At 39.1% G+C, this 27,714-nt stretch overlaps 1 protein-coding gene across 2 annotated transcripts in view; it reads left to right on the top strand.

Annotated features, from left to right (window-relative positions):
• Window positions 1-27,714, top strand: part of AK5 (adenylate kinase 5) — a 176,572-nt gene that overhangs the window by 7,773 nt on the left and 141,085 nt on the right. Inside the window, exons 3-5 of one of the 2 annotated variants that reach the window (XM_036443709.2) lie at window positions 3,413-3,508; window positions 10,195-10,364; window positions 10,476-10,589. In XM_036443709.2, coding sequence (XP_036299602.1) covers window positions 3,413-3,508; window positions 10,195-10,364; window positions 10,476-10,589 — 380 coding nt within the window. Of the gene's footprint in view, window positions 1-3,340; window positions 3,509-10,194; window positions 10,365-10,475; window positions 10,590-27,714 lie in introns of both variants that reach the window. The other variant, XM_036443708.2, reaches the window with a different exon arrangement.

Here is a 27,714-nt window from a genome sequence, read left to right as displayed (position 1 = left end):
CAACACTCCCTTCTCCTTTTTCTATTTTCATGAAGTCAGTCAGTGAGTCAAGTTGAGCAATAAAATAACGATTTATTGAGTATTATGTGTCAGACTCTTAGGACTGAGCATGTAGACACCAAGAAAGAACAAACATGGCACCTGCCCCCATGGAGCTTACAGTCTAGCAAGGAAGTCAAGCATTAAAAATATACTTAGAAGCACAGTGGGCGCTATAGGAAATGTCAAATGCTCTAGAACTAACCATCTTAACAGGAGGATGGATCTAATCTAGGCCGGGGTTCAGGATACACTTCCTGAAAGAAGTGACATGCTGATCCTCAGAGACAGTAAGCCATGTAGGTGTTAGAGAAGGATGGATGGGTGAAGTACACCAGGGAACAGAGAAAGAATAGAAGTTGCTGACCTAGAGAAGAGGCTATAATAGAGGCAGGAATGAGAGAAGTTCAGTATTCCCAGGACAGAGAAGAAAGGACAGAAATATATTATATGAAATGCAATGCATTCCTTATCCTTTCAGACTTGAAACCTGGCAATTGTTTTTGAACTGTCACTTCTTTTCATTTCTCTTATCGCAATTCTAACCATGTCCTTCATGTCCAGACATTCATTCCCCTTTCCCCTACTATCCTGCTAACCTGATCCTTTACTTCTCACCTGTGGTTTACTTTAACAGCCTCTGAGCTGCTACTATTTCTGCTCCTAGTCTCTCCCTACTCAAATCCATTCTAACCACCACCAGATTAATTTTCCTTAAAAATTTTCATATTTCATCATGTCATTTTTATAACGCCCCCCGTTCCCCCCCAAAAAAACACACACACACACCAAACCTCCACTGGCTTTCTACCAAATTAAAGCTAAACACCTTTACTCTGATATTCAAAGCCCTCCACACTGTACCCACACTCTACCTGTCCATCTTTGGGCTTTTCTCCATGGTTAACTGTCTATGTCAACAAAGCTGTTCCCTTTGTTAATGATTCAACAAATATTTATTGGACACTGATTGTGCTAAGCACAGTTCTAGATCCCAGAGATACTGAGCTCCAGGTAGACAAGGTGCCCGTGTCCTGAAACGTAACATTCTAATAGGAGAAAACAAACAATGAATGAGTAAGAGGCCTCTCAGATGTGAGGTGGTAGACTATGCAGATCCTTATTGGAGTGATGTCCTTGAAGTTAACGGGGTGGCTACCCTAGATTAAAAAGTCAGCAAAGTCCTCTTCATCGGAGGTTGACACTTAAGTTGGTATGTGAATGGCAAAAATCAGTCAGCCATGGGACCAACAGAAGAAGAACATTTTAGGCAGTGAATTGTGAGGACAGCATGGAAGGAGGCAGACCTGCGAGAGTCTATGATAGTAGTTTAGGTCCACGGTCGGCAAACTGCGGCTTGCCGTTCTGTTGACTAATGAGTTTGCCAACCGCGGGTTTAGATAAATGATGATGGCTTGGAGAAGAGTTGTGGTAGTGGAGATGGATTTGAGAAATACTTTGGAGCTAGTCTCTGGGAGTAGACATGAAAAGTGAGAGAAGAAAGTAATCAAGAATAATGCCTAGTTTATATTACCCACCTGTGTTGGATGATCACGTAATTCAATTTCAAGACAGAACAGAATACTGTTGTCAGTGCCTTCCCTAATGGAGCCTTTCCCAGCATTTTCTAAAGAATATCCACGGTTATCTGCAAACTACTCCCTGCCTTTTGTGGAACTAAATTACATCCAGTGGGACAGTAGTCAATGACTTCATTTATCGTTTGAACAGAGAATGGAAATTTCTTTCTTTTTTTAATATATATTTTATTGATTTTTTTACAGAGAGGAGGAGAGAGGGATAGAAAGCTAGAAACGTCGATGAGAGAGAAACATCGACCAGCTGCCTCCTGCACACCCCCTATCAGGGATGTGCCCGCAACCAATGTACATGCCCTTGACCAGAATCAAACCTGGGACCTTTCAGTCCGCAAATCGACGCTCTACCACTGAGCCAAACCGGTTTCAGCGAGAATGGAAATTTCTACCTGATCAACCTGGAAGGAGCTGTGAGCATTATGCCACAATGAAATGCAGTGATCCCCTCGGGGAAGGCCAGGTGGCCTTCTGTCCCCTTGTGCAAGTGTCCTTTGATTAGTTAGGGCTTCTCTGTGCCTCCTGGAATACTGACACATGCATGGGGTGAGGAAGGAAGGAGCCATGAATTCATTAAATAGCCACAACTGGTCATCACCACCTGCCTGATCTGGGCTTGCCAGCTCCGTCCTTTGGTCCTTTTGAATATTTCATTTGTAATTCTGACTCTGAGTCTTTGTGTGTTTTTTCCACCAACTGAGATACACGTTCACATTTCATCACCTGTACTTATATTTCAAAGTTCAGGTCGTGCCTCTCTTACAAGTCCTTTCCTACTACTCTAACCCAAATGGATCTACTCACTCATTGAACTCTTGCCATTGTAGATGTAAATGTAAATCTTCATGGTTACATTTATAAATCAAGGAGGTTAAAGTAATCAATATTGGGAAAGTAAAATTCAATGGTGTTGAAAGATATTCTAAACATAGAAATTGTTTGTTACCCTTTTACCTGTCTTGTAATAGTACCCTAAGTTTGTATGCATTTTACCACCAAGCCGTTTCACTAAACTACACTGGAGTGCCTCGATTATAGTGAATATGTATATATTTATTAAAAAAATGAAATATATTATGTATAAGCATTGACATAGCAGCTACAATATATATATGGTTGTGAATGTTGTGATGGTGTGCACTACACAGTTCTAGGGAGAACCCTTTGCAGAGACCAGGATGTGTATAAATGACCAAGCAAGAGTAGGCAACGCTTAAGAAGGTTCCTTCCGTGCAGGGGTTGGCAAACCATGACCCATGGACCAACTCTGGCTCACCGCCTGTTTTTATAAATAAAATTTTATTGGAACACAAGTACATCTATTTGTTTATCCAGGGTGGAGCAAAAGTAGGTTTATGCAGAACACAGTTTATTCTTGTGTTATTTATTATGTATTATTTTCCATACGAACAACTGTAAAGCTGTTTGCCCCATCCTGTATATTGTCTATGACTGCATTCCTGCTTCTGTGACCAAGTTGAGTCTGAGACTGTATGTTCCTCTAAGCCCAAATTAATGACTTTGACCCTTTAAGAAAAAGTTTCCTGAACACTTAGGAGATGGGGTCTTCCTCAAGTTGGAAAAAATCAATAACCAAACTCACTTAGTTTTTAAATGTTGTTTACTAATTAAGTGGGGTGGGGGGGATGTTTCATTATTTTTCTTTTTTCTTTTTTCCGTTTCAAAGTTGTCTTACTCTTTTGCAGTAATGCCTGAAAATTCAAACTTTCCTTATCGGCGGTATGATCGGCTCCCTCCAATCCATCAATTCTCCATAGAAAGTGATACAGACCTCTCTGAGACTGCAGAGTTAATTGAAGAATACGAGGTTTTTGATCCTGCTAGACCTCGGCCAAAAATCATTCTTGTCATAGGTATGATGACAGAAAGCAAAATTCTCATACTATTACTAACTGTGTATTTTTTTGCATTTCAAAAACTTAAGTCAATTATGTACCACACTTGAAAAAAATTAGATGAAAAATGGCAAACAATAGAAATAAAAGCTCAAGAGACAATAGATGGAAATATTTTAGCATAATTTTCAATACAACAGAAATTGTTATAATCATATAATCTAATGCTGTTTCACTTTTATAGAATCCATTACAGTGTCATAGAAATTCTCTATAATGAAAGAAGGACTAATCCCTTCAAATTTTTTTGTCCTATGGTTTTGACTATTTAATTGTTAACATAGATAACCGAATTTCTTAGACGTTTTCTAAACACAATGGGTTTTGCCCTTTAAGGATAATAATATGTTGGAAAAGACTCGTATAAGTAAATCATATTTAGCAATTATAATATAATAAAATGTAAATTTCAATGTTATTAGACAAGCATACCTAAAAGAGTAGTGTTGTAAAAGCATATAACATCTAAGAATTAATCCAAATAATAGTGATGAGTTAACTTTTTAAATTCCCACTATGAATCTTTATTTTTTTTTCTTTATTGATTAAGGTATTACATATGTGTCCTTATCCTCCCATTGTCCCCCCTTCATGCCTTGACCCCACTAGTGATTGTGTCCATTGGTTATGCTTATATGCATACATACAAATCCTTTGGTTGATCTCTCCCCATCACTCCTCTGCCTTCCCTCTGAGGTTTGACAGTCTGATCAATGCTTCTCTGTCTCTGGATCTATTTTTGTTCATCAGTTTATGTTGTTCATTATATTCCACAAATAAGTGAGATCACGTGATATTTATCTTTCTCTGACTGACTTATTTCGCTAAGCATAATGCTCTCCAGCACCATCCATGCTGTTGCAAATGGTAGGAGTTCCTTTTTATAGCAGCATAGTATTCCATTGTGTAGATGTACCACACTTTTTTAATCCACTCATCTGCTGATGGGCACTTAGGTTGTTTCCAAATCTTAACTATGGTGAATTGTACTGTTATGAACATAGGTGTGTATATATCCTTTCTGATTGGTGTTTTTAGTTTCTTGGGATACATTCCTAGAAGTGGGATCACTGGGTTAAATGAGAGTTTCATTTTTAATTTTTTGTGGAAACTCCATACTGTTCTTCACAATGGTTGTACCAGTCTGCATTCCCACCAGCAGTAAATGAGGGTTCCTTTTTCTCCACATCCTCACAAGCATTTGTCATTTGTTATTTGTTGATGATAGCCATTCTGACAGGTGTGAGATGTCATTGTCATTTTGATTTGGATTTCTCAAATGATTAGTGACTTTGAGCATGTTTTCATATGTCTCTTGGTCTTCTGTTTATCCTCTTTCGAAAAGTATCTATTTAGGTCTGTTGCCCATTTTTTTATTGGATTGTTTTTCTTCCCCTTGTTAAGTTGTATGAGTTCCCTGTAAATGTTGGAGATTAAATCCTTATCGGATATAACATTGGCAAATATGTTTTCCCATGCAGTGGTTTTCTTGTTGTTTTGTTGATGGTTTATTTTTCTGAACAGAAGCTTTTTATTTTGATGTTGTTCCATTTGTTCATTTTCTTTTTAGTTTCTATTGCCCTAGGAGCTGTATTGGTGAAGATATTGCTTCAGCATATGTCTGAGATTTTGCTGCCTGTGGATTCCTCTGAGATTTTTATGGTTTCTCATCTTAAGTTTAAGTTCTTTATCCATTATGAGTTTATTTTTTTGTAAATTGGTAATCTAGTTTCATTTTTTTTGCATGTATCTGTCCAATTTTCCCAACATCATTTATTGAAGGGACTGTCTTGACTCCACTGTATGTTCTTGCCTCCTTTGTCAAATATTAATTGACCATAATGGTTTGGGTCAATTTCTGGGTTCTCTATTCTATTCCATTGGTCTATATGTCTGTTCTTGTACCAGTACTAGGCAGTTCTGAGAACAGTGGCTTTGAAATATAGCTTGATATCTGGTATTGAGACCCCACCTACTTTCTTCTTCTTTCTCAGGATTGCTGCAGCTATTTGGGTTTTTATTTATTCTAGATGAATTTTTGAAGAGTTCGTTCTAGGTCTGTGAATTATGCCGTTGGTATTTTAATGGGGAGTGCATTGAATCTATAGATTGCTTTGGGTAGTATGGTCATTTTAATGATGTTGATTCTACCAATCCATGAACAGAGTATGTCCTTCCATTTGTTTATGTCTTCCTCTATCTCTTTTTTCATTGTCCTGTAGTTTTCCAAGTGTGGGTCTTTTATTCCTTAGTTAAGTTTATTCCTAGGTATCTTAATTTTTTTTGTGTGTGTGCAATGATAAATGGCATTGTTTTTTTAATCTCTCTTTCTGTAAGTTCATTATTAGTGTATAAAAATGCCATAGACTTCTGAGTGTTAATTTTGTATCCTGCTACAATGCAGAATTAACTTATTAAGTCTAATAATTTTCTGATGGAGTCTTTAGGGTTTTCTATGTCATCTGCAAATAATGACAGTTTTGCTTCTTCTTTTCCAATTTGGATATCTTTTATTTTTTCTTGTCTAATTGCTATGGCTAGCACTTCTAGTACTATGTCAAACAGGAGTAGTGAAAGTGAACATCCCTATCTTGTTCCTGTTCTTAGAGGAAATGGTTTTAATTTTTGCCCATTGAGTATGATGTTGGCTGTAGGTTTGTCATATAAGGCTTTTATTATGTTGCCGTGTGATCCCTTTATTTCCATTTTGCTGAGGGATTGTATCAAGAAAGTATGTTGGATTTTATCAAATGCTTTTTCTGCATCAATTGATAGGACTATGTGATGTTTACCTCTCAATTTGTTTCCCACTATGAATCTTATGTTGAATATGGAAACATCATTCTGATGCCATTTCACCAGGAATAGGTACTGAAAATGTTTTAAGTACTTTTTTGACCACTCTTGAAAATTCCAGCTCCCTCAAAACATATAAAAATTATGAAGATACCTGTGAACATGAAACCTATATAGTCATTGTATTGTTTTTCAGTTTGACTCAGCTCTCACAGAGATTACTGACAGCAGAAAATCTAATGTGAAATGTTCAAAGCTATTTTTGTCAGTAACTGTTAACTGAAGGCAAAATGTATAAATACATCCTTCATGCAAGGAACTGCTCCTAGAAGATATAATAATGATGGCAACTATGGAAAAAACATGAAAATAAGCACACCAAGCTATAACAAGAATTTAAGTTCACCAGACTAGGAGTGACATTTGTATATCTCAAAGTGTAGTGAAAATGAAATTGCAAACCTATCTAACCCAGAATTGTTTATAATAATATAATAGGAAGAAAATATAGAAATCAACTTTCCGGAAGTCAAAATATTCTTATAGTGTTTGATAGTTACTCTTATAAATTTCTATCTATTCTTGAAAATGTAATTTGTATGTGTGTGCTTAAAATTTTGAGGTTCTTAACTATAAGACAAATAAATACTTTATTAAAAGTGCTATAGATGAAGAATAATCGGGAATTATTTTATCATTTTATAATTACATATTATTCAAATTTTGGTCGTCTTGTTCCTGTTAATAAATATTAGTGGTTTTTAACAGGATAAGCAAAGAGTCTTGATTGACCATGAAAAAAGTGAAATAGCAAATTGTTCTGTGTAAAACAGCACATAGGTGAATGTTTTGTGATTGTGAATTTTATATAAAAATGATTAAAATGTTTCAGTAAACTAAGATCTTTGGAGGAGATATAGATCCTCCACTTCACAATTCCTTTGTTACTTAGTAAAATCAACTTGCTTTCCAAGGGTGTGATTTTGGTTTTAGATTTGCATGATGAATTGTAAATTTTCTGTATTACAAGAATGATACAAAACCAATTATTATAAATAATTTTTAGAGTTGAGATAAAAAAAAGAAAGGAAAAGTCAAACCTTTGGTTATCTAAGAAAATTGGGGCAATTTTAAGAAGTTTCTATAATCAAATTATTTCAATAAATTAATGCTATTCTCTGTCAATTGTATTAATCAATTGTGTTGTCTGCTATTGCCTCCATTGGTTGACAAAAAACAATTTTTTTCTGTAAAGGTGCTATAAATTTCTTAGTATGTTTAATTTTTAAGAATTCAGTGGAATTTACATTCTATATGTTTGATGGTTTGTAAGATTAAGTATGAAAATATAGTTTATGAAAGATAACTTTTATTCTTCAGGGATCAAATCAATTTGAAATTTAGATGGAGTGTTCATAATTTTTTCCCTTCAAGCCAATCCATGATTTGCCCATAGGTTAATAGGCTAAAAGCAGCTATTTAGAACCCAAATTAGTTTTTGATTTGCAAAGTAATTAATTTAATCTGATAATAGTTCATGTTAAATCTAATCAAATACTATTTAGAGGTTCTTAAAGAATGATAAAAATGTAAACAAATTCCTATACTAAGTTTAATAAACCAATAAAAAGGTGAAAGCCAGATATTATTGGGTACATTATTTGGGATTGGGGTTCAGATGTGATCATTGTTATATTAGTTGATCTTAGACTTCTGCACATTAAAATTTTTAATGAGAAAATAAGCCCTAAGTCTACCCACTTAGAACTCTTCTGTCAAAACAAAACACTGTCTTTTTTTTTTTTTTCACTTATAATATAATAGAAGCCCAATGCACAAATTCATGCACCTGTGGGGTCCCACAGCCTGGCCTGTGGGCTGGAGCCGAAACCAGTACTCCCACATCTCCCAAGGGGTCCTGGATTGTGAGATGGTGCAGGCCAGGCTGAGGGACCCCACTGGTGCACAATCAGGGCCGGATAGGGACCATGAGAAGGCTCCAAAGCGAGTCTGGCATATCTTGCTCAGGCCTGATTGGCCAGATCCCGGCAGCAAGGTAATCTACCAGTTGGAGCATCAGCCCCGTGGTGATCAGTACAAGCCATAACAAGTGGTCGAGCAGCCTTAGCATATCATTAGCATATTATACTTTTATTGGTTGAACTGCTGACCGGACACTTAGCATATTAGGCTTTTATTATATAGTATTATTTATAACAAGAATAAAAATATTTACTAAATAACTATATATAAATGACTTCTACCATCCAAAACTTAATATATTAAATTAGTAGAGAGAACATCAACTCACTTTCCTATTGAATTTTTATTTTCAATATTGCTTAATAAATTATAATTATATTTTAACGAACATTACCAAAGCATTTTATTAGTTATTAGACACATTGACTTTAAAGATATTTTGTCTACAGTCAATAATTTATGTTTAGGTATTTGAAAACATTTCATTTTTATAATTGTTAACAAATAAATCAGACTAGGCTAGCTACCATGCTGTATTTTGAAATTTATTCAGACTTTAGATTCCAAATCATCTAGCTTGTTTAGAAATATAAATTAATTAAAATAATCTAATATGATTTGGAAGTAAAATTTGAGCCATATATTCATAATTATTTTAGTACTTATGCTTTTAAAATTAAATGGCAACTATCAAGCATTAGTATTATGTTATATTGCAAATGCTGATTATTTCACACTAACATATTTCAAAATCAAAGTTATCATGAGTTCTGTAAAATTATTCTACCTTGAGAATCTATTTCATTCACTCTGCATATTTGCTGCATAAAACTTGAACTTAAAGGAGATAGGGCAAGGACATGCATGAGCAGAAAAGTTCAGGAAAAGATTTAAATAAGTTTGGTCAATATTATTGGGGACCTGGTAAAAAAGGATTAAGCAAAAATAAAAATAAACTCATAGACATAGACAACAGAAAAGTGATTATGAGAGGTAAAGGATAATGGGGGGAGGTAAAAGAGACTAAAGGTGGAATAAATAATGGTGGGAAAAGACTTGACTTTGGTTGGTGAACATGCAATACAATATACAGATGATGTATTACAGAATTGTACACTTAAAACCTATATAATTTTATTTACCAATGTTACCCCAGTAAATTCAATTAAAATTTTAATTTAAAAAATTAGTGTGGCCCTAGCTGGTTTGGCTCAGTGGATAGAGTGTCGGCCTGCAGACTGAGAGGTCCTGAGTTTGATTCTGGTCAAAGGCACATGCCCAAGTTGTGGGCTTGATCCCCAGTAAGGGGTGTGCAGTTGGCAGCCTATCAGTGATTCTCTCTCATCATTGATGTTTCTATTTCTCCCTTTCCATTCCTGTCTGAAATAAATATATACATATGTTTAAATTAGTATGCCTTTGGTTCAAAAATAATTGTTTTAGTTCACCTTATTACACATCAACTCTTTATTGACATGAAACACAAGTCTGTTATTTCAGTCATTGTCTTTTGTATGCCATAGATTTTTCTGTTGATGAGGAAAAAACTGCATAGAATAATAGTGAGGGTATCTTTAACCTGCATTGTTCAAAAAAAAATTTAATTGGCTATTTAGTAAAATAGGTAAAGGAAAAACTGTCTCTCATTTAATGCAGTTAATCAGGACAGTTCTACCCTTCCCCTGGTTAATCTGCACTCACTCTGCATTCAGGAATGGGATTAAGATGCCACTGATGGAACACGTACTTGCCCTGGTCCTTACTATTGGTCTAGAAGCTGCATCTGAAGATGAAGGCAATCATTGTACAAAAGGGAGTTTCTTATTGTGTCAGAGGGTCATGATTTAACCTGTTTTAAACCGTAGGTGGTCCAGGAAGTGGGAAAGGTACTCAAAGTTTGAAAATCGCAGAACGTTATGGATTCCAATACATTTCAGTGGGAGAATTGTTAAGAAAGAAGATCCACAGTGCCAGCAGCAACAGGAAATGGAGTCTCATTGCCAAAATAATTACAACTGGAGAATTGGCCCCACAGGTACGATTGTGTAATTTGCTTTTTCTTTTTTTAACACTTCTGTAGTTTTTATACCAGTTGTGAGTATACTTAGCTTAATTGTGGTTTTTCATACTTTTCCCTTTATAAAAGGAGACCACAATTACAGAGATAAAACAGAGATTGATGCAAATTCCTGATGAAGAGGGCATTGTGATTGATGGATTCCCAAGAGATGTTGCCCAGGCGCTGTCTTTTGAGGACCAAGTAAGAATATCTTCTTATATTTTCAATGACCTACTTTTTACTTAAAACTTAGAGAATTTAAAAAAAAAAAAAAAAAAAAAAAAAAAAAAAAAAAAAAAAAAAAAAAAGACTTCTTGGAAGACTTGCTGTTGTTGGGAATGAATTCTGGTCTGAAAACAGGCAAGTACATCAGTACGAGGTGGCAGAAGGTCATTTCCTTGGCACACAAGCTTAAAAACCGAGGACAGTCTCTGCCAAAAAGAAAAGACAAAAATTAATAGCAGATTTAATTTTTTATTGAAAATTCTAATCTCTGAAGCCTTTATTTCAAAATCTTTCGCTAGGATTGTATTTTTTATTTATTAGTAAAAACAAGTCTTACTTGTTACTGCCCAGGGATGTACAACATCATCTGTATTCGCACTGTCACCAATTAAGAAAGCCCTCTTCCTGGGGTTGTGAAATACTAAACTACCAATACAAAGGAGGGTTCAGGTTCCCAAAGTTACTTAAATTTGAGTAGACTTTGCCTGCTCTGCACCCAATACATCTATTTTAAAGGGAAATAAATCAATGAAAACATTTTGAATATCTACTTAATCTTTGAAAAGCTAGTAACGGATTTTTTTTATTTAAAAATTTGAATTACAAAAATATTATTGGCTATAAAAATTTAAAGTCCTGGCATAAAAAGTGAAAGTTCATTAATACTCTCCTTCCATTCCACTGACCCTCCTCACTTAATAAAAACCCTTAATAGCCCTAGTCAGTTTGGCTCAGTAGATAGAGCGTCAGCCTGCAGACTGAAGGGTCTCTGGTTCATTTCTGTTCAAGGGCATGATCCCCAGTAGGGGACATGCAGGAGGCAGCCAATCAATGATTCTCTCTCATTATTGATGTTTCAATCTCTCTTTCCCTCTCCCTTCCTCTCTGAAATCAATAAAAATGTATTTAAAAAAAACAAAAAAACAAAAACACTATTATGTTTGTTGTTTATATATATTTCAGGCCTTTTCCTGTATGTTGCGCGTGCACACACCCATGCATGCACATGTGCACATATTCATACAGATGCATTTTTAACATTCATAGCTATTTCTAGACTGTCTGGCAAAAAGTCTTCCCAGGTGTAGACTCATCAACATTGAATGAGAAAATCTGTTTATCCCAGATATAATTCACATTCTTTTCAACCAGATAAAATTCATGTTTAAAATTTTTGCCAACCTAACACATAAGAAATGGCATTTCATTTTTCACATTTACATTTCTTGAGTTACTACTTAGGTTAAGTATATGTTCATATACGTAGTGGCCATTTGTATTTCTTGTGTGAATAACCTGCTTTCTCCTTTGTCCGTATTTCTACAGACCTGGTTCTTGTTTTTGTTTCGTTTTGTTTTTTACTTCTTTAAAGAAGTGTTAAATATATTACAGATATTACATCAGAGGATTAGGTCAAATAAGATGGAAGTTTGTGTCTCTCGTGGAGGCAGCCTGGCAGGCAGGCAGTCTGAGGCCAGAAGAGAGCTTCCTAAGCCTTTCTCTGAATCTTGCCTTTCCCTGTGTCAGAACACCTTTGTGTGGCAGCGTCTTTCTCCCTCCTCTGCTTCTTCCTTCCACAGTCAGGCCACAGCCTCTACCCTCACTCCATTTAAGGGCTTGATTCTAATTGCTCTGGCCTTGACGAGAGAATACTAGGAAAAGCAACGTTTTGCTGTTTTTGCTGTTGCTGCCACCTGGAATGGCTAATGAAAATGCTCTGGCGGCCATTCCATAGGATTCTTGGCTACTGGGGGAGCATGAGCGCCAGGCTGGCAGGCATTCCCACCCAAACCTGGTCCCCGTCCTATGTATTGAATGAGATGCACTTGGCAAGCACGGGCATAAAAAATCTATTTGATTCTCTCTATTGCCTTTCAAACATCCTATATCATGTCTCTCTCTCCTTCCCTGGATAATAACTAAGGGAGATCCAATAGCTTTTCTAATCACTTTAAAAATATGAACAGATAGTCTCATATCTCAATAAAAAATTAATTTTAAAAAGCCTTGTTCAATCTAAATCAAAACTTTAATTTCTCATTTAATTTATTATATCTCTGCTACACTCAGGTTGGGCCTGGCTCAGCCTCAGAAACCTAGCCGAAACCAGTTTGGCTCACTGGTAGAGCATGGGACTGAAAGGTCCCAGATTCAATTCCAGTCAAGGGCATGTACCTGGGTTTCGGGCACATCCCCAGTAGGGGGTGTGCAAGAGGCAGCTGGTCGATGTTTCTCTCTCATCGACATTTCTAGCTCTCTATCTCTCTCCCTTCCTCTCTGTAAAAAATCAATAAAATATATTTTTTTTAAAAAGAAGAAACCTAAAGTGACATCTCAGATCCTGTAATTCTTCCTCATGTGGCGTATAGTGGGGCAGGTAGGAGAAAAGGGGCAAAAAACACAAACTCTCTCTGGACACCAATCTCCCCCTACTCGTATAGGCATGGGTGATAGGCCAAGAGTCACAGAGCTGGTTTGGGGATACCACTTAGCAGGTATCTCTCTAGAATGTGCAGTCACATGTATGTGCTGTTCTCAATTACATGCTGAGTTTGGAAGAGACCCATTTTTCATCTTCTCAGGTTGGCATCATAGCAGCCTGGAGTTTCTTGGCCGCTGTGGGCAGCGCAGCAATCCCTGAGACTGATGCCTGGATTACTGACTACGGGAGTTCAGAGGGTGCAGAGACAAAGCTGAAGTGTTTATGTAAAGCAATGTGTTAGGGTCAGCCCTGTCTGCTCCACAACCCATGTATACTGTAAGCTCCCTGGGTGTTTTTTTGTTTGTTTGTTTGTTTTTTTCTGATACCATTTCTGACACCAAATGTGTGGGGATGTCCCACACCAGTTCTCCAATCCACCAGCATCAACCATGTGTCCAACAATTGAATTCAACCTTGACACTATTCAGAGTTAGCACAGACCGCACAGGTAAAGGGCTCAGTCCGACCAGACTTCCCCCCCTTCCCCCTCCCATACACACACACACACACACACACACACACACACACACACATTTCATTCCCAAGTCCCAGGGCCCAACCAGCTATAAATTCAGGGATTCCCATAACACCCTTATCAGGTTCAATTCTTTGTTAGAACAACTCACGGAACTCAGGAGAACACATTTTTACCAGTTTATTAGAAAGGATGCAAGTCAGTCAAATGGGAGTGTTGTGAAGGGCAAAGTATGAGACTGGGAGTGTGGGACTCCCATGCCCTCTCTGGGCACACCACGCTCCAGCCCTTCAGTGTATTCACCAACCCCAAAGCTCCCAAATTTCATTACTGAAGAGGCCTTGGAACTCTATCTCTGACCCATTCCCCTCCCTGGAGGTGAGGGAGCGAGGCTGGAAGTCCCAGCTTCTAATCTCAGGTCTGGTCTTTCTAGCAATCAGCCCGGTTCTGATGTGATTTAGGGGCCCCACCCTGGGTCACCTCATTAGCTTAGATGCAGATATGGCCAGAAGGTCATTATGAACAACAAAAGACACTCCTATCAGACAATTCCAAGGTCTTAGAAGCTCTGTGCCAGTAATTTGAAGCAAAGACTAAATATTGTTTTCATTGTGCACGACTCCTCAAGGGTTTTTTTTGTTTGTTTGTTTTTTGTTTGTTTGTTTGTTTGTTTTAACCAGCTCTTTTTAGTGCACATGTGGGCATATACGTACCTATACAAAAATTTCCCCCAAGACATCCTCACAGGTCCAGGATATAAGAAGAGAGGGGCCAGGACCGGTTTGGCTCAATGGATAGAGCGTCGGCTTGGGGACTGAAAGGTCCCGGGTTCGATTCCGGTCAAGGGCATGTACCTTGGCTGTGGGCATATCCCCAGTAGGGGGTGTGCAAGAGGCAGCTGATCGATGACTCTCTCTCATCGATGTTTCTGACTCTCTATTTCTCTCCCTTCCTCTCTGTACAAAATCAATAAAATATATTTAAAAAAAAAAAAAAAAAAAAAAAAAAAAAAAAAAAGAAGAGAGGGATTTCTGATGCCAGTGAAGCTCAGACCAGTGTAACAAAAAGAACTAACCCTTGAGTGGCTTATAAGACAAAGAAGTACACTTTTTATTTGGGGGGGGGGGGGGGGGGGGTTAAATAGCATCAATGTGAACTGTCCACATCAGCTGGGTAGCTTTTCTCCTTGAAATAATTTCGAGATCATGGTCCCTTCCGAAGTTGTTCTGCCATCCTCTAGGACACTGCCACCATCCATATGGTCAAAGCAGAGTTGCCATCATGTGGGGTCCAGCTGGCATGAAGGGGGGGAGGGGGAGAAACAGTGTGAAGGTCTGAAGTCCCAGACCTGGAAGTGGCATCCATCACTTCATGGTGTTATTGAGAATTCAGTCATGTAATTGCAAGGCAGGCTGGGAAATGTAGTCCAGTCGGGAAGCCAGGTGTCTGGCTAGTTCTATTACTATGGAAGTGAGAGGGCGGGGCGGGGCTAGGATAAAACTCCTGACTCCACTGTGGGGCAGGGCGGAGTTATCATCCATTAACTGGACCCAGCCCAATCAGGGCCAGTCAAAGCAGTGACATCACCACCGGAGTAAGACCCCAGGGCTTAGCATTTGCTCTCTTCCGCCATGCTGCCGGCGAGAGTGGGACAGAGCCCATGCTAGCAGGGAAGAGGCTCCTTTGTTTATTGCATCGGACTTGGCTCCCTGGTGGTCCTTGGGGATCACGAAGTCTGGGCTTAACAAAAGGACAAGAGAACTTTGTAGCAGTTTCTACCAGTTTGCCCGTGCCCTCACTCCTTCCCCCCCACAAGCCATCCAACTGTCTGCTTGCTTCCTTCTTCCCACACAAAGAATGTACTCACTCAATCCCCAAGGAAAACAACTCAGAGTCCCATTCTCTAGTTCAAGAATCTCTACTAGATGTGCAGTTTTCTCTGTTAGGTCCAGGGTTAGCTCCTCATACTCAGCCACCTCTGCACTAACCATCAACTTGTCTTCCCTCCCTGCCATCAGTCAACAGCAGAAAAAACGAGACCAGGAGAAGGGAGATAAAGGTTCCTATTTGAATGTACAGTAGTCCCTGAACCATAGCAAATAACAAATTCTGTGAGGTAAGGATTGCAGAGGGTTTTTGCCCTGGCAATACACTGACTTCCCGGGCTAGCCAACTCCTGCTTCTGCTCTCACGGAATAACTCTTTGTCTAGTTCCTTCTGAGCCCCCACCCGCACCCCTGCCCTTCCAGAAGTATTTCCTGTTGTCTATTGCCCTGCATAGCCACATCAAAGTGGCATGTTGCTGACTACACTCATGAGAGCTATTTTAAGTTTGAGGGAAAAAAAAAATGCAAGCTTTTGGTGACTTCAGTAAAACCATTTCCTCAAAAATATGGTAGACTTCTCTTTTTGTCTCCAGTTAGTTCCATCGCCTTTAACTACACTCAGAGTTCTTTCCTGGATATAGTGTTAAATCACTTTATTTTTTCATTTTGATGACAGATACCTGGAGACCATATAAAATAACAGGCTTGGATAGGAAAACAACATCCACAGTTTGGGTTTTGGTTTAGGGTTGGGTGTTTTGTATTGTTTTGTTTTTCTTTAAGTGCAAGGGGGTAGTTAGTGGGAGTCTTTGGAGCAATAATAGCCTTGTCTTCTGTTTGGAGGTATACAAGCAGTTTGCTTTTCAAACTTTTTTTTCTCTTCATCTGCTTGCAAATTGGTCATTTTTTCCCCCTTGGGTTACCTATTATAATATGTTGTCAAATGCAATAGCACAGTCAATGCGTACCAACATTCTAGCTCTTTCTAGCCATTTCTTCTTTACCTATGGGCTCCATAGGAGCATCAATCCAAAGTTGTACCAAATATTTTGCAATGACATAACAAGAGCCATTAACTTTCTAGCCTAAAATATCTGTGCTTTTACTGCCCAAGAAACCAATGCCACATATTTCAGTTTTAGATAGTGTCCCACTTATATGATTATTGTCTCTATTATTCAGAGTAAATACAAGATGCTATAAAAAATCTATACTAATAAAAGAGTAATATGCAAATTGGTGAGAATGCCCTCACAGTACAACTGAACAGCAGGCTGTCTGGGGCAACCAGGCTGGCAATGAGGTTAGACAAAATGACTGAACAGCAGGCTGCATGGGGCAACCAGGCCAGCAGAGGAAGGCACTGAAGGGTGACCAGGCCAGCAGAAAGGAGCAGTGAGGGGAAACCAGGCCAGCAGAGGGGTAGTTGGGAGCAACAAGGCCAGCAGAGGGGGACAGTTGGGGGCAGCCAGGCTGGGTGGGTGGGTGGGGGGGACAGTTGGGGGTGACCAGGCTGGTAGGGGGGAGAGAGGGGGGAGACAGGGCTATCAAGCTGGCAGGCAGAGGTGGTTAAGGGTGATCAGGCTGGCAGGAGGGAACTTAGGGATGACCAGGCAGGCAGGCAGGTGAGCAGTTAGGAGCCAGTGGTCTAGGATTGTGAGAGGGATGTTTGACTACTGGTTTTGGCCCAATCCCTGGGATCGGACTGAAACTGGCAGTCGGACATCCCCCAAGGGGTCCTGGATTATAGAGGGTACAGGCTGGACTGAGGCAACCCCCCTCTCTTCGTGCACAAATTTTGTGCACCAGGCCTCTAAACTATATATTTATAATGAATCAGTGGCATAACACAGAAACTGACTTCTCTTCTATGTGAGTGAGAGGTGGGCAGCTTCAGTCCTCACATTCGTTCAGAGATGCTGCAGCTTCTTCCCAAGTCGTTGTCCCGAGGGTTGTGTTTATCAAATATGTTGGTCATGGACCCCTTTACACGTTTAAAAGTTATTAAGGATCTCAAAAAGCTTTCATTTACATTGATATTTACCATATAAATTATTAAAACAAAAATTTAAAAATATTTGATAATCATCTTAAAATAACAAAAAAATCCATACAGATGAATATAAATAACATATTTTAATGAAAAGCAACCATATTTTCTAAAACAAAAAATTAGTGATAAGAGAGGCACTGCTTTACATTTTTGCAAATCTCTTTAACTTCTGGGTTAATTGAAGACAGCTGGATTCTTCCATCTGCTTCTGCATTCCAGCTCCTGTAATAGCACACTTCATGTAACCATGGAAAATGCCACTCTACATTTCTGAGAGAATGACAGGGAAAAGGACACATAATTTCTTACTGTTAACATGAAAACAGTTCTGACCTATAGCATCCCTGTAAGGGTCTCGGCAATCCCCAGAGGTCTCAAGAGCACACTTTGAGAGCCACTGCCATGGGACATGGTTAACATCTGTGCAATGAAAGCTAGGTCACTGCCATGGCCAGATTCCAGTTGGTTGGAAGGAAAAAGGGATGCAGAATGTCATGTTAAGGTTAAAAAAAAAAAAAATCAAACCTGTAAATAATTTTTGTGAGTTTATTTGAGCTAAATTGTTGACAATTCTCAGGAAGTAGACTCTCAAAGTATTGGGATAATGCTCTGGAGAATGAATGTTTGTTTTTTTACCTTGTTTTATACATTACAATAAAAAGAGGAGACGGAAGTGGGTTACATGAATTCCACTGGTGATAGATTAGGGAGGCAGGAGAAAGCAAAGTGGGGAAACCTCTAGGATTGTGTTATAATGTAAAATGGTAAGACACATACTTCTTATTTAGGTGGGTGCAGGATAGTAAACAGTCAGTAAGTAACTCAATACAATGATGGGATTTGTGGTCTCTGCAGAGTAGTGCCTGTGCTTTGAAGGGTCTGGAAAAAGATAAATTCCTTGACATTCCAAAGATGTTATCATAGATACAAAAAGACAATAGGCTCTGTAAAGGTAAAGGTTGGCCTTTGTCAGGTAAGATACCGGCCTAGGACACTGCTACCCACCAGGACTGCTGTTATTTAAAGTTTTCATTTTAGACCATCCTTTCTGGATACTTTAGGTCTTTAAGTTTGCAAGACTGACATGCAGGCCTTTCTTGAGTTTGTCAGCTTAGCATGTGACCTCTTTTACATCCACAGCTTGTTACCAATCCAGGATCATCGGGTCCCCACTATAGGGACCCTCTGTCCTTCTCCTATTGGTGTGAGCAGCACAAGCTTTAATTCAATGGCCAGAGAATGGAGAAGCAGTTGTCAATCTCACAGATGAGCCTCTGATTCCAGAGAAATCTGGGGGAGATTGGAGGTGGGAGAAATATAAATGAGGGGGAGAAAAAAAGCATTCGTTTTCAAGAATGGGCCGGTCTGTTCTAGGAATTGGAACCCCCCCCCTTTTCTTCCCTTATATCAGGAGTGGGGAATGTCCACCCTGTGGACCGTATAAGACCTGAGAAATCATTTGGTCTGGCCCAGCCAAGGCATTAGGGGTGAGTTCATTAAATGACTAACCAAATATAGCAGGCTGGTTTGTAAGTTGATAATTTTGTATGGCCCTTAAATAATGTTATAAATATCCAAATAGCCCTTGGCAGAAAGAAGTTCTGACCTATTGCATCCCTGTAAGGGTCTCAGCAATCTCCAGGGGTCTCAAGAGCACACTTTGAGAGCCACTGCCATGGGATATGGTTAACATTGGTGCGATGAAAGTCCTGACCCCTGCCTTATATGATCCCTATCTGAAATGTTTTTACCTTTGTCCTGATGGTTAAAATGAGATAACGGATAAGTGAAGGGAAAGCAACCAAAACAGGCAAGTAAGCCATCACAGATCTACACCGCAAACTGAACATACTGCAATAGTGCATTAGTGCATAGCCAAGATTTCACTGGCTAGCCCAGAGGTCTCCGTCAAAACCTAAGCAAGGTGTTTTAAAGGCTGTAGACTTGCATATTCCGTGGGATAGGAGTGAGGAGAAAAGCCAGATTTCTGTACTGAGGATTCATGAACTAAACAATAAAAATGCTAAAACCAATAAGAACTCTGGGGTACTATTATTGAAAATAGAGGAGGGAAGCCTATACCAAATCTATATTTAAATATATATGTATAGAACAGAGGCCAGCTTTGGCCTCTTGAGTGTGGCTCTTCCACAAAATACCACGGCCTGGACGAGTCTATTTTGAAGAACTGGCGTTAGAAGTTTAAGTTTAAAAAATTTGGCTCTCAAAAGAAATTTCAATTGTTGTACTGCTGATATTTGGCTTTGTTGACTAATGAGTTTGCCGACCACTGGTATAAGGTATATCAACCATCCTATATAATAAAGAGGTAATATGCAAATTGACCCTCATGCCCTCACAAGATGGCTGCCTACAACCAGGCCAGCAGAGGAGTTAGTGAGGGACGACCAAATGACTGAACAAGCAGGCTGTGTAGGGTGACCAGGTTGGTGGCAGGGGGCAGAGGCCCATGAGAGGCAACCTGGCTGGCAGAGGGGACACTTAGGGGGAGACCAGACCAGCAGGGGGAGCAGTTAGGGGTTACCAGGCCGGCAGAGGGCATCAGTTGGGGTTGACCAGGCCAGCAGGGGGGAGCAGTAAGGGGTGACCAGGCCAGTGGGGGGGGGGGGCATTTAGAAGCAACTAGGCTAGCAGGGAGGGGGCAGTTGGATGCGACCTGGCTGACAGCAGGAGGCACTTATGGGCTACCAGGCTTGTAGGGGGGGCAGTAAAGGGCGATCAGGCCAGCGGGGGGTGGAGGGGGCAGTTAGGGGCAACCAGGCAGGCAGGCAGGCAAGCAGTTAGGAGCCAGCGGTCCAGGATTGTGAGAGGGATGTCTGACTGCCGATTTCGTGCACTTGGGGGGTGTCCCTCAGTCTGGCCTGCACCCTTTAGCAGTCTGGCTGCCCTCAGGGGGTGTGCCCTTAGGGAGCAGGCCTAAGCAGCAGTCAGACATCTTTAGTGCTGCCGCAGGGATGGAAGAGGCTCCCGCCACCACTTCTGCACTTGAAGCCGTCAGCCCAGCTTGTGGCTGAGGGGCACTCCCCCTGTGAGAGCACACTGACCACCAGGGACAACTCCTGCATTGAGTGTCTGCCCCCTGGTGGTGAGTGTGCATCATAGCAACTGGTCATTTTGCCGTTCAGTCAATTTGCATATTACCCTTTTATTATATAGGATCTTAATTTAAATATCTGAAAATTTCATTCAAATTTTAAAACTATATGATATTTAACTATGCTATATCAACTCCCTGGCCCCAGCCAATTTTCTGGTTTTATGTATCTACATATGCACTCTACATGCTGGACTACTTCCTGTTTCTCACAGGGACCTGCTACAGCTATTTTCTCAGTCTACTGATATCATCCCATAATGTGCTGGTTTCACCGTGCATCCTGTTTATGAGCAATATCTGTGTTTATGCTTATAGACCTAGCTCATTCATATCACTGTATCATAAATGTTATATTCTATAAAAACGTTTTATTGGTAGACTTTCAGGTTGCTTTAAAATTTTTATTACCAACAGCATTGGGACCAAAGCTTTCTAGGATAGAGGGAAGGTGTTTTGAAGGTTCAAGTATTTATCTGCATTAATTGTTGGATATAGTGTGAGGTAAAAATAGAATTTTATTGTAAATGAAAATGGAAAATGTGATCCAAAGATCATTTGTTTTGTCTGTTGAAATGACTTATTCCTTTATAGACATGGGTCTGCTTTATGGTTTCTCTACTCCTTTTGTCTGTTTACATATTTCTGTGCCAATATCATGACTTAATTGAAGAGCTCTAAATTACAACCTTATGTCCAAAGGACAATGCTCTCCCCTTCTTTTTCTCTTCTAAATTAGTTATGCCTATATATTAACTTTTTTCAATCCTCACTGAGGATATATTTTTATTGATTTGAGAGAGAGAGAGAAAGAGATTGATTGAATGCCTCCCACACATGTCCCTACTGGGGATGAAACCCGTAATCTAGGAATATGCCCTAATAGGGAATTGAACCCAAACCTTTCGATGTTGGGACAATGCTGCAACCACTGAGCCACCTGGCCAGGGCACATTAACTCTTTATGAATTTTAGAATCAGTTTGTCAGATCCATAAAAACCTGTTCATATTTTTATTTGAATTTCAACTCAGATATTACAGGTAGATTAATTTTCAGAGAACTGACATCCATTAACATTGCCATATCACTCCATTTATTCAGACCTTACTTTATGTTCTTCAGTAAATAAAGTTTTATAATCTTCTATCAACAAGCTGTACATTTTTGTTCACTTTGTCCCTAGGTAGTTTGTAGTTTTGCTATTATTATGAATGAGCTACTTTTTTTTCTAATTCCTGTTAGTGCTCAGTTGGTATTGAGAATACCATCACTAATCAGTGGGTACCCAACTGAGCACTAATAAGAATTAGGGGGAAAAAAGTAGCTCATTCATAATAATATCAATTTTATATATTTAAAAAAAATCCCTCCACTCTTTGTCCTCTCTTTTGATTCCCCCAGTTTTCTTCCCAGTTTCTCCCTCCTCAGGAGTTGTCCCTAGCCCTTTCCTGGCTAGGCTTGTGAATCCACTTCTGGGTGATTTCCGTGTGAGAAGTGGTTTGGTGCCCTTGGCTGTCTTGTTTGAGAGCTATGCAGAACTTCCTTGATGATAATGTTGGTTGGTTTTCTTCCAAGCAAAATAAAAAATAGATGTATTTTTTGTTTCTGTGAACCAAATGTCTAAAAGATCCAGACATTTCTGTTGTATTTATAGATACCAATTGGTGTTCAACTGGCTTGATTTTTCCAGTGTTCCTGTACTTTTGATTCTGTTTTTGTGCAAGCAAAGTATTAATATAATGTTTCTAGAAATTTATATTTGAATAGATATTTTTTTATTGTGTTATCACTGTTTCATTAGCTATTGTTATTCCACTTCCCAGGTAAGGGAACTAAAGCTCAGACAAGTTAAGACACTTGCCTAAAGCCACCAGCCAGTGAAGACAGAGCTAAGAGCCCAAAGGAGGGGATACAGATAATCTTGACCACTCACTTTCTCTAATCTCCAGGTCATAGACTAGAAGTACACAGGCTAAATGTGAGTTTCAGACAGTTTTTTAAATGTACATCATATCACTAAAATTGAGAGATTTCATATTAAATAGATTTCTGGCGTGTCTTGAAAATTTTGGAGATTTGGCTGCTCCCAATCCACATTCCTACATCTGAGTAGCGCTGCTATCATTAGTGTAGGCGCTATTCAACTCACAGCAATCCCCCACTCCCAGCCCTGACAAGGCCTTGGAGGTCACACCCTGCGGTGCCTCCTGTCCTCCTCTTGTCACAATTAAGACTGATTGTCACTGTTGTTTCTCTCTTTCTCTCTCTCTCTCTCTCTCACACACACACACACACACACACACACACACACAAAATGGGAGTGGGAGGAGAGAGAAATACCTCACAAACACATGTAGACCCCTATGTAGGTGACAGAGAGCTGTCTGATCTAGTGGGGGTCACTCTGTCAGCCTATATATTTGATTTCTCCTACTTGTCAGATTTTTAAAGGCTAATTTGAACAGGAGATCTAATATTTCTTTCTGTACTCCAATTTATCTTGAGTCATCCTCCTGTAGTGCACGAATCCCACTTAAAGAAGCATGGACTAAGGAATTGAATATGTCTGATTCATAGCAATTAGAGATCATTTGGGGAATACTTAAAGTAATGGCTTCTTTTATACAAATACAAACTCTTGTTTAAATCAGCAGTTCACCATGGTTTATTTTCAGAGTTTTGAGATGTAATTTTAGTTAAAAGTACTGATTCCTGGAAGGGGGCTAGAAGAGGTCAATGGGCGGGGAGGGGGAGGGGCGGGCGGGGGGGAGAGAGGACATACCTAATACTTTCAATATTGAAGATTTTAAAAATAAAAATGTATATATCTCAAAATGTTATTAACCAATGTTACCCCAATAATTTTTTTTTTTAAGTACTGAGCCCTAACGGGTTTGGCTCAATGGATAGAGCATCAGCCTGCGGACTGAAAGGTCCAAGGTTCAATTCCAGTCAAGGGCATGTACCTTGGTTGCAGGCACATCCCCAGTAGGAGGTGTGCAGGAGGCAGCTGATCGATATTTCTCTCTCATCGATGTTTCTAACTCTCTATCCCTCTCCTTTCCTCTCTGTAAAAAATCAATTAAAAAAATTTTTTAAGAAACAAACAAAAAAAAGTACTGATGCCTAGTAACAGCAGGCACTAAGCATTTTTTACTTGGGTTGTACTTCTCCTCTCAAGGGTGAGAAGTAAAGAGGAGACTTTAAAGTCCCCCCTCCAGACACCTTAGCTTTCACCAGTGCTGAGGAAGTATTTATTTCAAGTACAGTAATAGACCCAAGATTATCCCTATAATAATACCGCTCCTATTCATTGGCATTCCTTCAGACTTCTTGGGTGAGAAATAAAGGACCCCAGGAGTTGTGCTTCCAAGGGGTGTGGCTCATGAGCACACACAGTCCTTGTGCATTTCATTTATCTGTGCATTGTGAGACAAAAGAGGGTAAGACCTGCTGGAGCTGGTGTACATGCCTATTTTAATTTTTTTTTAACAGGTATATATGCCTACTTTAAACTTTTTTTCTTTTTTCTAGTAGTGAGTTTCTCTATGACCTGAAACTTAACTTCAACTTTGCCATTTAAAAGGACTCCAAAAATAGAATTAAATTCAGAGAGTCTGAGTGAGATGGAAAAAAAATTCTCAACTAGACACAGTTTAAAAAAAAAAAAAGCATAGAGATCAAAGAAAATCAATCCTCAGAGGGCTGTCATCCTACTTGCATAGTGAATTGATTTGACAGACTCATAATTTGATTTGCTATTCCTATGGGGGACAAATTTGATTTGCTTCTAATGGGGAGTGATTTAATTTTAATTACGCAATTTTTTCCCTAAGTATTAGCACTTTCAAAATATTTTTTTTTAAATGTGGATGCATTCTCCTGAAACTGTTAACTTGGAAGCTTACTTATATTTATTTAATAATTAGATTTTTTAATTTGAGAATATATTATTAGATAATTATTCATTTATTTTTATTGTGATGTGCTGTAATTACAAAGGACCATTAAAGTTAAAATGTTGATGAGATTTTTATAATTGCCCTATATAAAGTGAAAAAAAATTTTCTAAATTTCATACAAAGAAAAATCAGAGTTATCATTGACTTTGCCATATAATTTAGGTACTGTCTCTGCCGAACAATTCACCCAAAACCTAGTGGTCGACAAGAACAATATTTATAAACTGCCCTGCTTTCTATGGATCAGGAAATCAAGAACTGCTCAGGCGGTTGGCTTTGAGTCAAGATCTCTCATGATGTTGCATTTAAATGACAGTTAGAGCTAGGCTTCTTTACTCACATGTCTAATGCTTGATTTGGAAGGCTCAAAGCAATGCGTGCTCAAATGGATGGAGTTCCTCGGATTTCTTTTCTTATGTTGCTACGGGAAGGCCTCAGAGTGGCTGTACTTCACAGCAGCTCAAAGTTCCAAATGCATGTAACTTGAGAGAGCCTGAAGCCCTATCACCCTTTTAACCTAGCTTCAAAAGCTACTGTGTTACTTCTACCACTTCCTGTCCCTTAGAGTCACTAGGGCTGGCCCATAATCAAAGGGAGATTAGAACCCACTGTATTTTTAGAAGGGAGTGTAGAAAACCAACAACACAAAAAACATTTGTCCATTTGTTTTAAACCACCTCACCATGGCGCTAAATAAATAAAAAGTATCTGCCCATGTTCTGACCAGTGTAGTTTAGTTGGTTGACAGTGTCCTTATACTAAATGGTTGCAAATTCAATTCCTTGTCAGGCACATGCATGGGCTGCAGGCGCAGTCCCCAGTAAGGGTCATGCAGGAGGCAGCTAGCTGATGTTTCGCTCTTGCATAGTTGTTTCTCTCTCTCCCTCTCCCTTCCTTTCTGTCTAAAAATCAATAAAAAGCCCTAGCCAGTTGCTCAGTGATTAAAGCGTCAGCCCACAGATCGAAGGATCTAAATCCAGTCAAGGGCGTGTACCTGGTTTGCAGGCTCAACCCCTGACCCCGGTTGGGGCAAGTGTGGGAGGCAACCAATTGATGTGTCTCTCTTACATCGGTGTTTCTCTCTGTCTCCACCCTCCCTCTCACTCTCTCTAAAAATCAATGGGAAAAAATATCTTCAGGTAAAGATTAAGAACAACAAGATACCTGGATAATAAAAAGATTTCTTAAATACCTGCCCATGCTTCACTTTGCTCATATCGGTCCTTTTCCTTCATTTCCTTTTTTCCTAGTCTTTTCATGCCAGGTGCTCCCTCCAGTATATTTGGACTTTGTAGTCCTCGCTTATCTACCCTTCTTGTCCTTTTACTCTCCACATCCTGCCTATTTTGTGTCCTGATTAATCTTTTTAAAAGATCATTGTCATTAATTCATCCCTCTGGTTCAAAGCTCTGAATGCTGCTTATTGTCCACAAGCATGTTTCTCCCTATATGGTTTGTATCAGAATCAGGCACAAGCCTTGTTCAACAATGCAGATTGTTTAAGCCCCTTCTCAGAATTACTGTATTAGAATTTCTAGTGGGTGGAACCCACAAGTCTACATGTTACCAAGTTAGCAACCTTTAACAAAGCTGAATCTTAAGCACGCTAAAGTGCACATTTTAATTCAGTGTTTAATAGCACACAGCAAAGGTTCTCAGCCATAACATGTTGCCATAGTTATGGAGCAAGCAGGCTGTTGCTAATAATGCCAAAGTACTAAATTTAAAACACACCCACAGTTATCTCAATGATGTCATTTTCACTAATCTTCACACTTTCTCAAATGAGACATTACTTAGAATGTGGAGAATTTCACAGAAGATCTGTTCTCAGTAGTAATGTCCCAAAGTTTTTGTGTTTCTGTGGACCCCTTGTACAATTTGATCAGAGACTTCATTTGCCTTCCTTGAACACATCCCTTGTTCCCTCGCTATTTGTGTCTCCTTGATAGTAATGTTTTACTGCTCACCATCTCCTGGACCCATTCCCTTAGGATCCCAAGCCTTGGATATTTCTCTGGCACCTTAAATTGTTAACTATTAGTTCCTATAGCACCTTAAATTGTTAACTATTAGTTCATCAGATTGGTGTGTACCAACAGGAAATATATAATATGATGTACTCAGTTAGGCTAAGCAGAAATCTTTAATAAAGAAACAACTAAAAAGATGTATACAAATCTTGAGGAAAATAAAAAGGTTCGCTCAATATCATGAGGTTGGTAAAAAGGGGGATCTGCTTCCATCCTAGGCCTACAACTTCAAAATAGGGAAACAGTTACTTAAAACTAGAAAGAAAAGGACAGATATATAAAGAAGGCTTCCTTACAGGAGCTTTGACCTTCAGTAGAGAGAGGTAGCCAGCCTATGATGATGCCACAGGAAGAGAGCCAAGGCAATAAATATCTAGGTGGTCTTCACCTCCCTTTCTCTGATCTCTGGCTGATGTTTACCAAGGTCCAAAACATCTGGAAGCCAGTGGGCAAGAGAACCCATCAATTCATTCCAGAAGAGTGAATCACCCAGGACACAGAGCTGGGGAGAGAATGATGAGAGTGACTAGCGAGGCAAAAGGAAGATATACAGCACAAGTACAAATTCATTAAAGCTCAGTCTTCCATCTATTTTTTGCGTTTCTCACAGCCCTCGTCTATACTGCAAATAGTAGTTAAGTAACTATAATATATCTTTATTCTTTCATGCCAGCATATGTTGGTTTATTTCCCCAGAATGCTTGATAAGAATGAGTGACAAAAGGCTTTCCCAGTGTTACCATTGTGTCTTTTGTGTATAGTGATTCACTCAAACATAAACTACTGTATGTCCTTAATTTCCAGGGCCAATTACCTTAATGTCTCTAATAGAAAAGGCCAGTTCCTTGAGAAAATGCAGATACAGTTATAATTTGAATCTCCTAAGTTGTTACTAAATATATAAATTCTAATTAAACTGGCTGTCATATATTTTGGAAGCCGGGGTAATGTCGTCAGAGCCTACCAACTTAGCCTCACTGACTATAAACACATTACATTCCATGGAAAGTAAATATCTGTGCAGGTGTGTCCCATGTTATGAAAAAAAAAATGTCAGAGATGCTGAATTTCTAAAATGAACAAATAGGGTAATATTTGTTCAAGGACTGCACAAGGACTCTTACCTTTACAGAAAGAATATACTGGGATTTTC

The sequence above is a fragment of the Pipistrellus kuhlii genome, unplaced genomic scaffold (genome assembly GCF_014108245.1).
Source record: "Pipistrellus kuhlii isolate mPipKuh1 unplaced genomic scaffold, mPipKuh1.p scaffold_m20_p_2, whole genome shotgun sequence".
In the NCBI taxonomy this organism is placed as follows: domain Eukaryota; kingdom Metazoa; phylum Chordata; class Mammalia; order Chiroptera; family Vespertilionidae; genus Pipistrellus; species Pipistrellus kuhlii.
The sequence above is the reverse complement of the archived record's forward strand: the minus strand, read 5'-3'. Positions and strand labels throughout refer to the sequence as shown.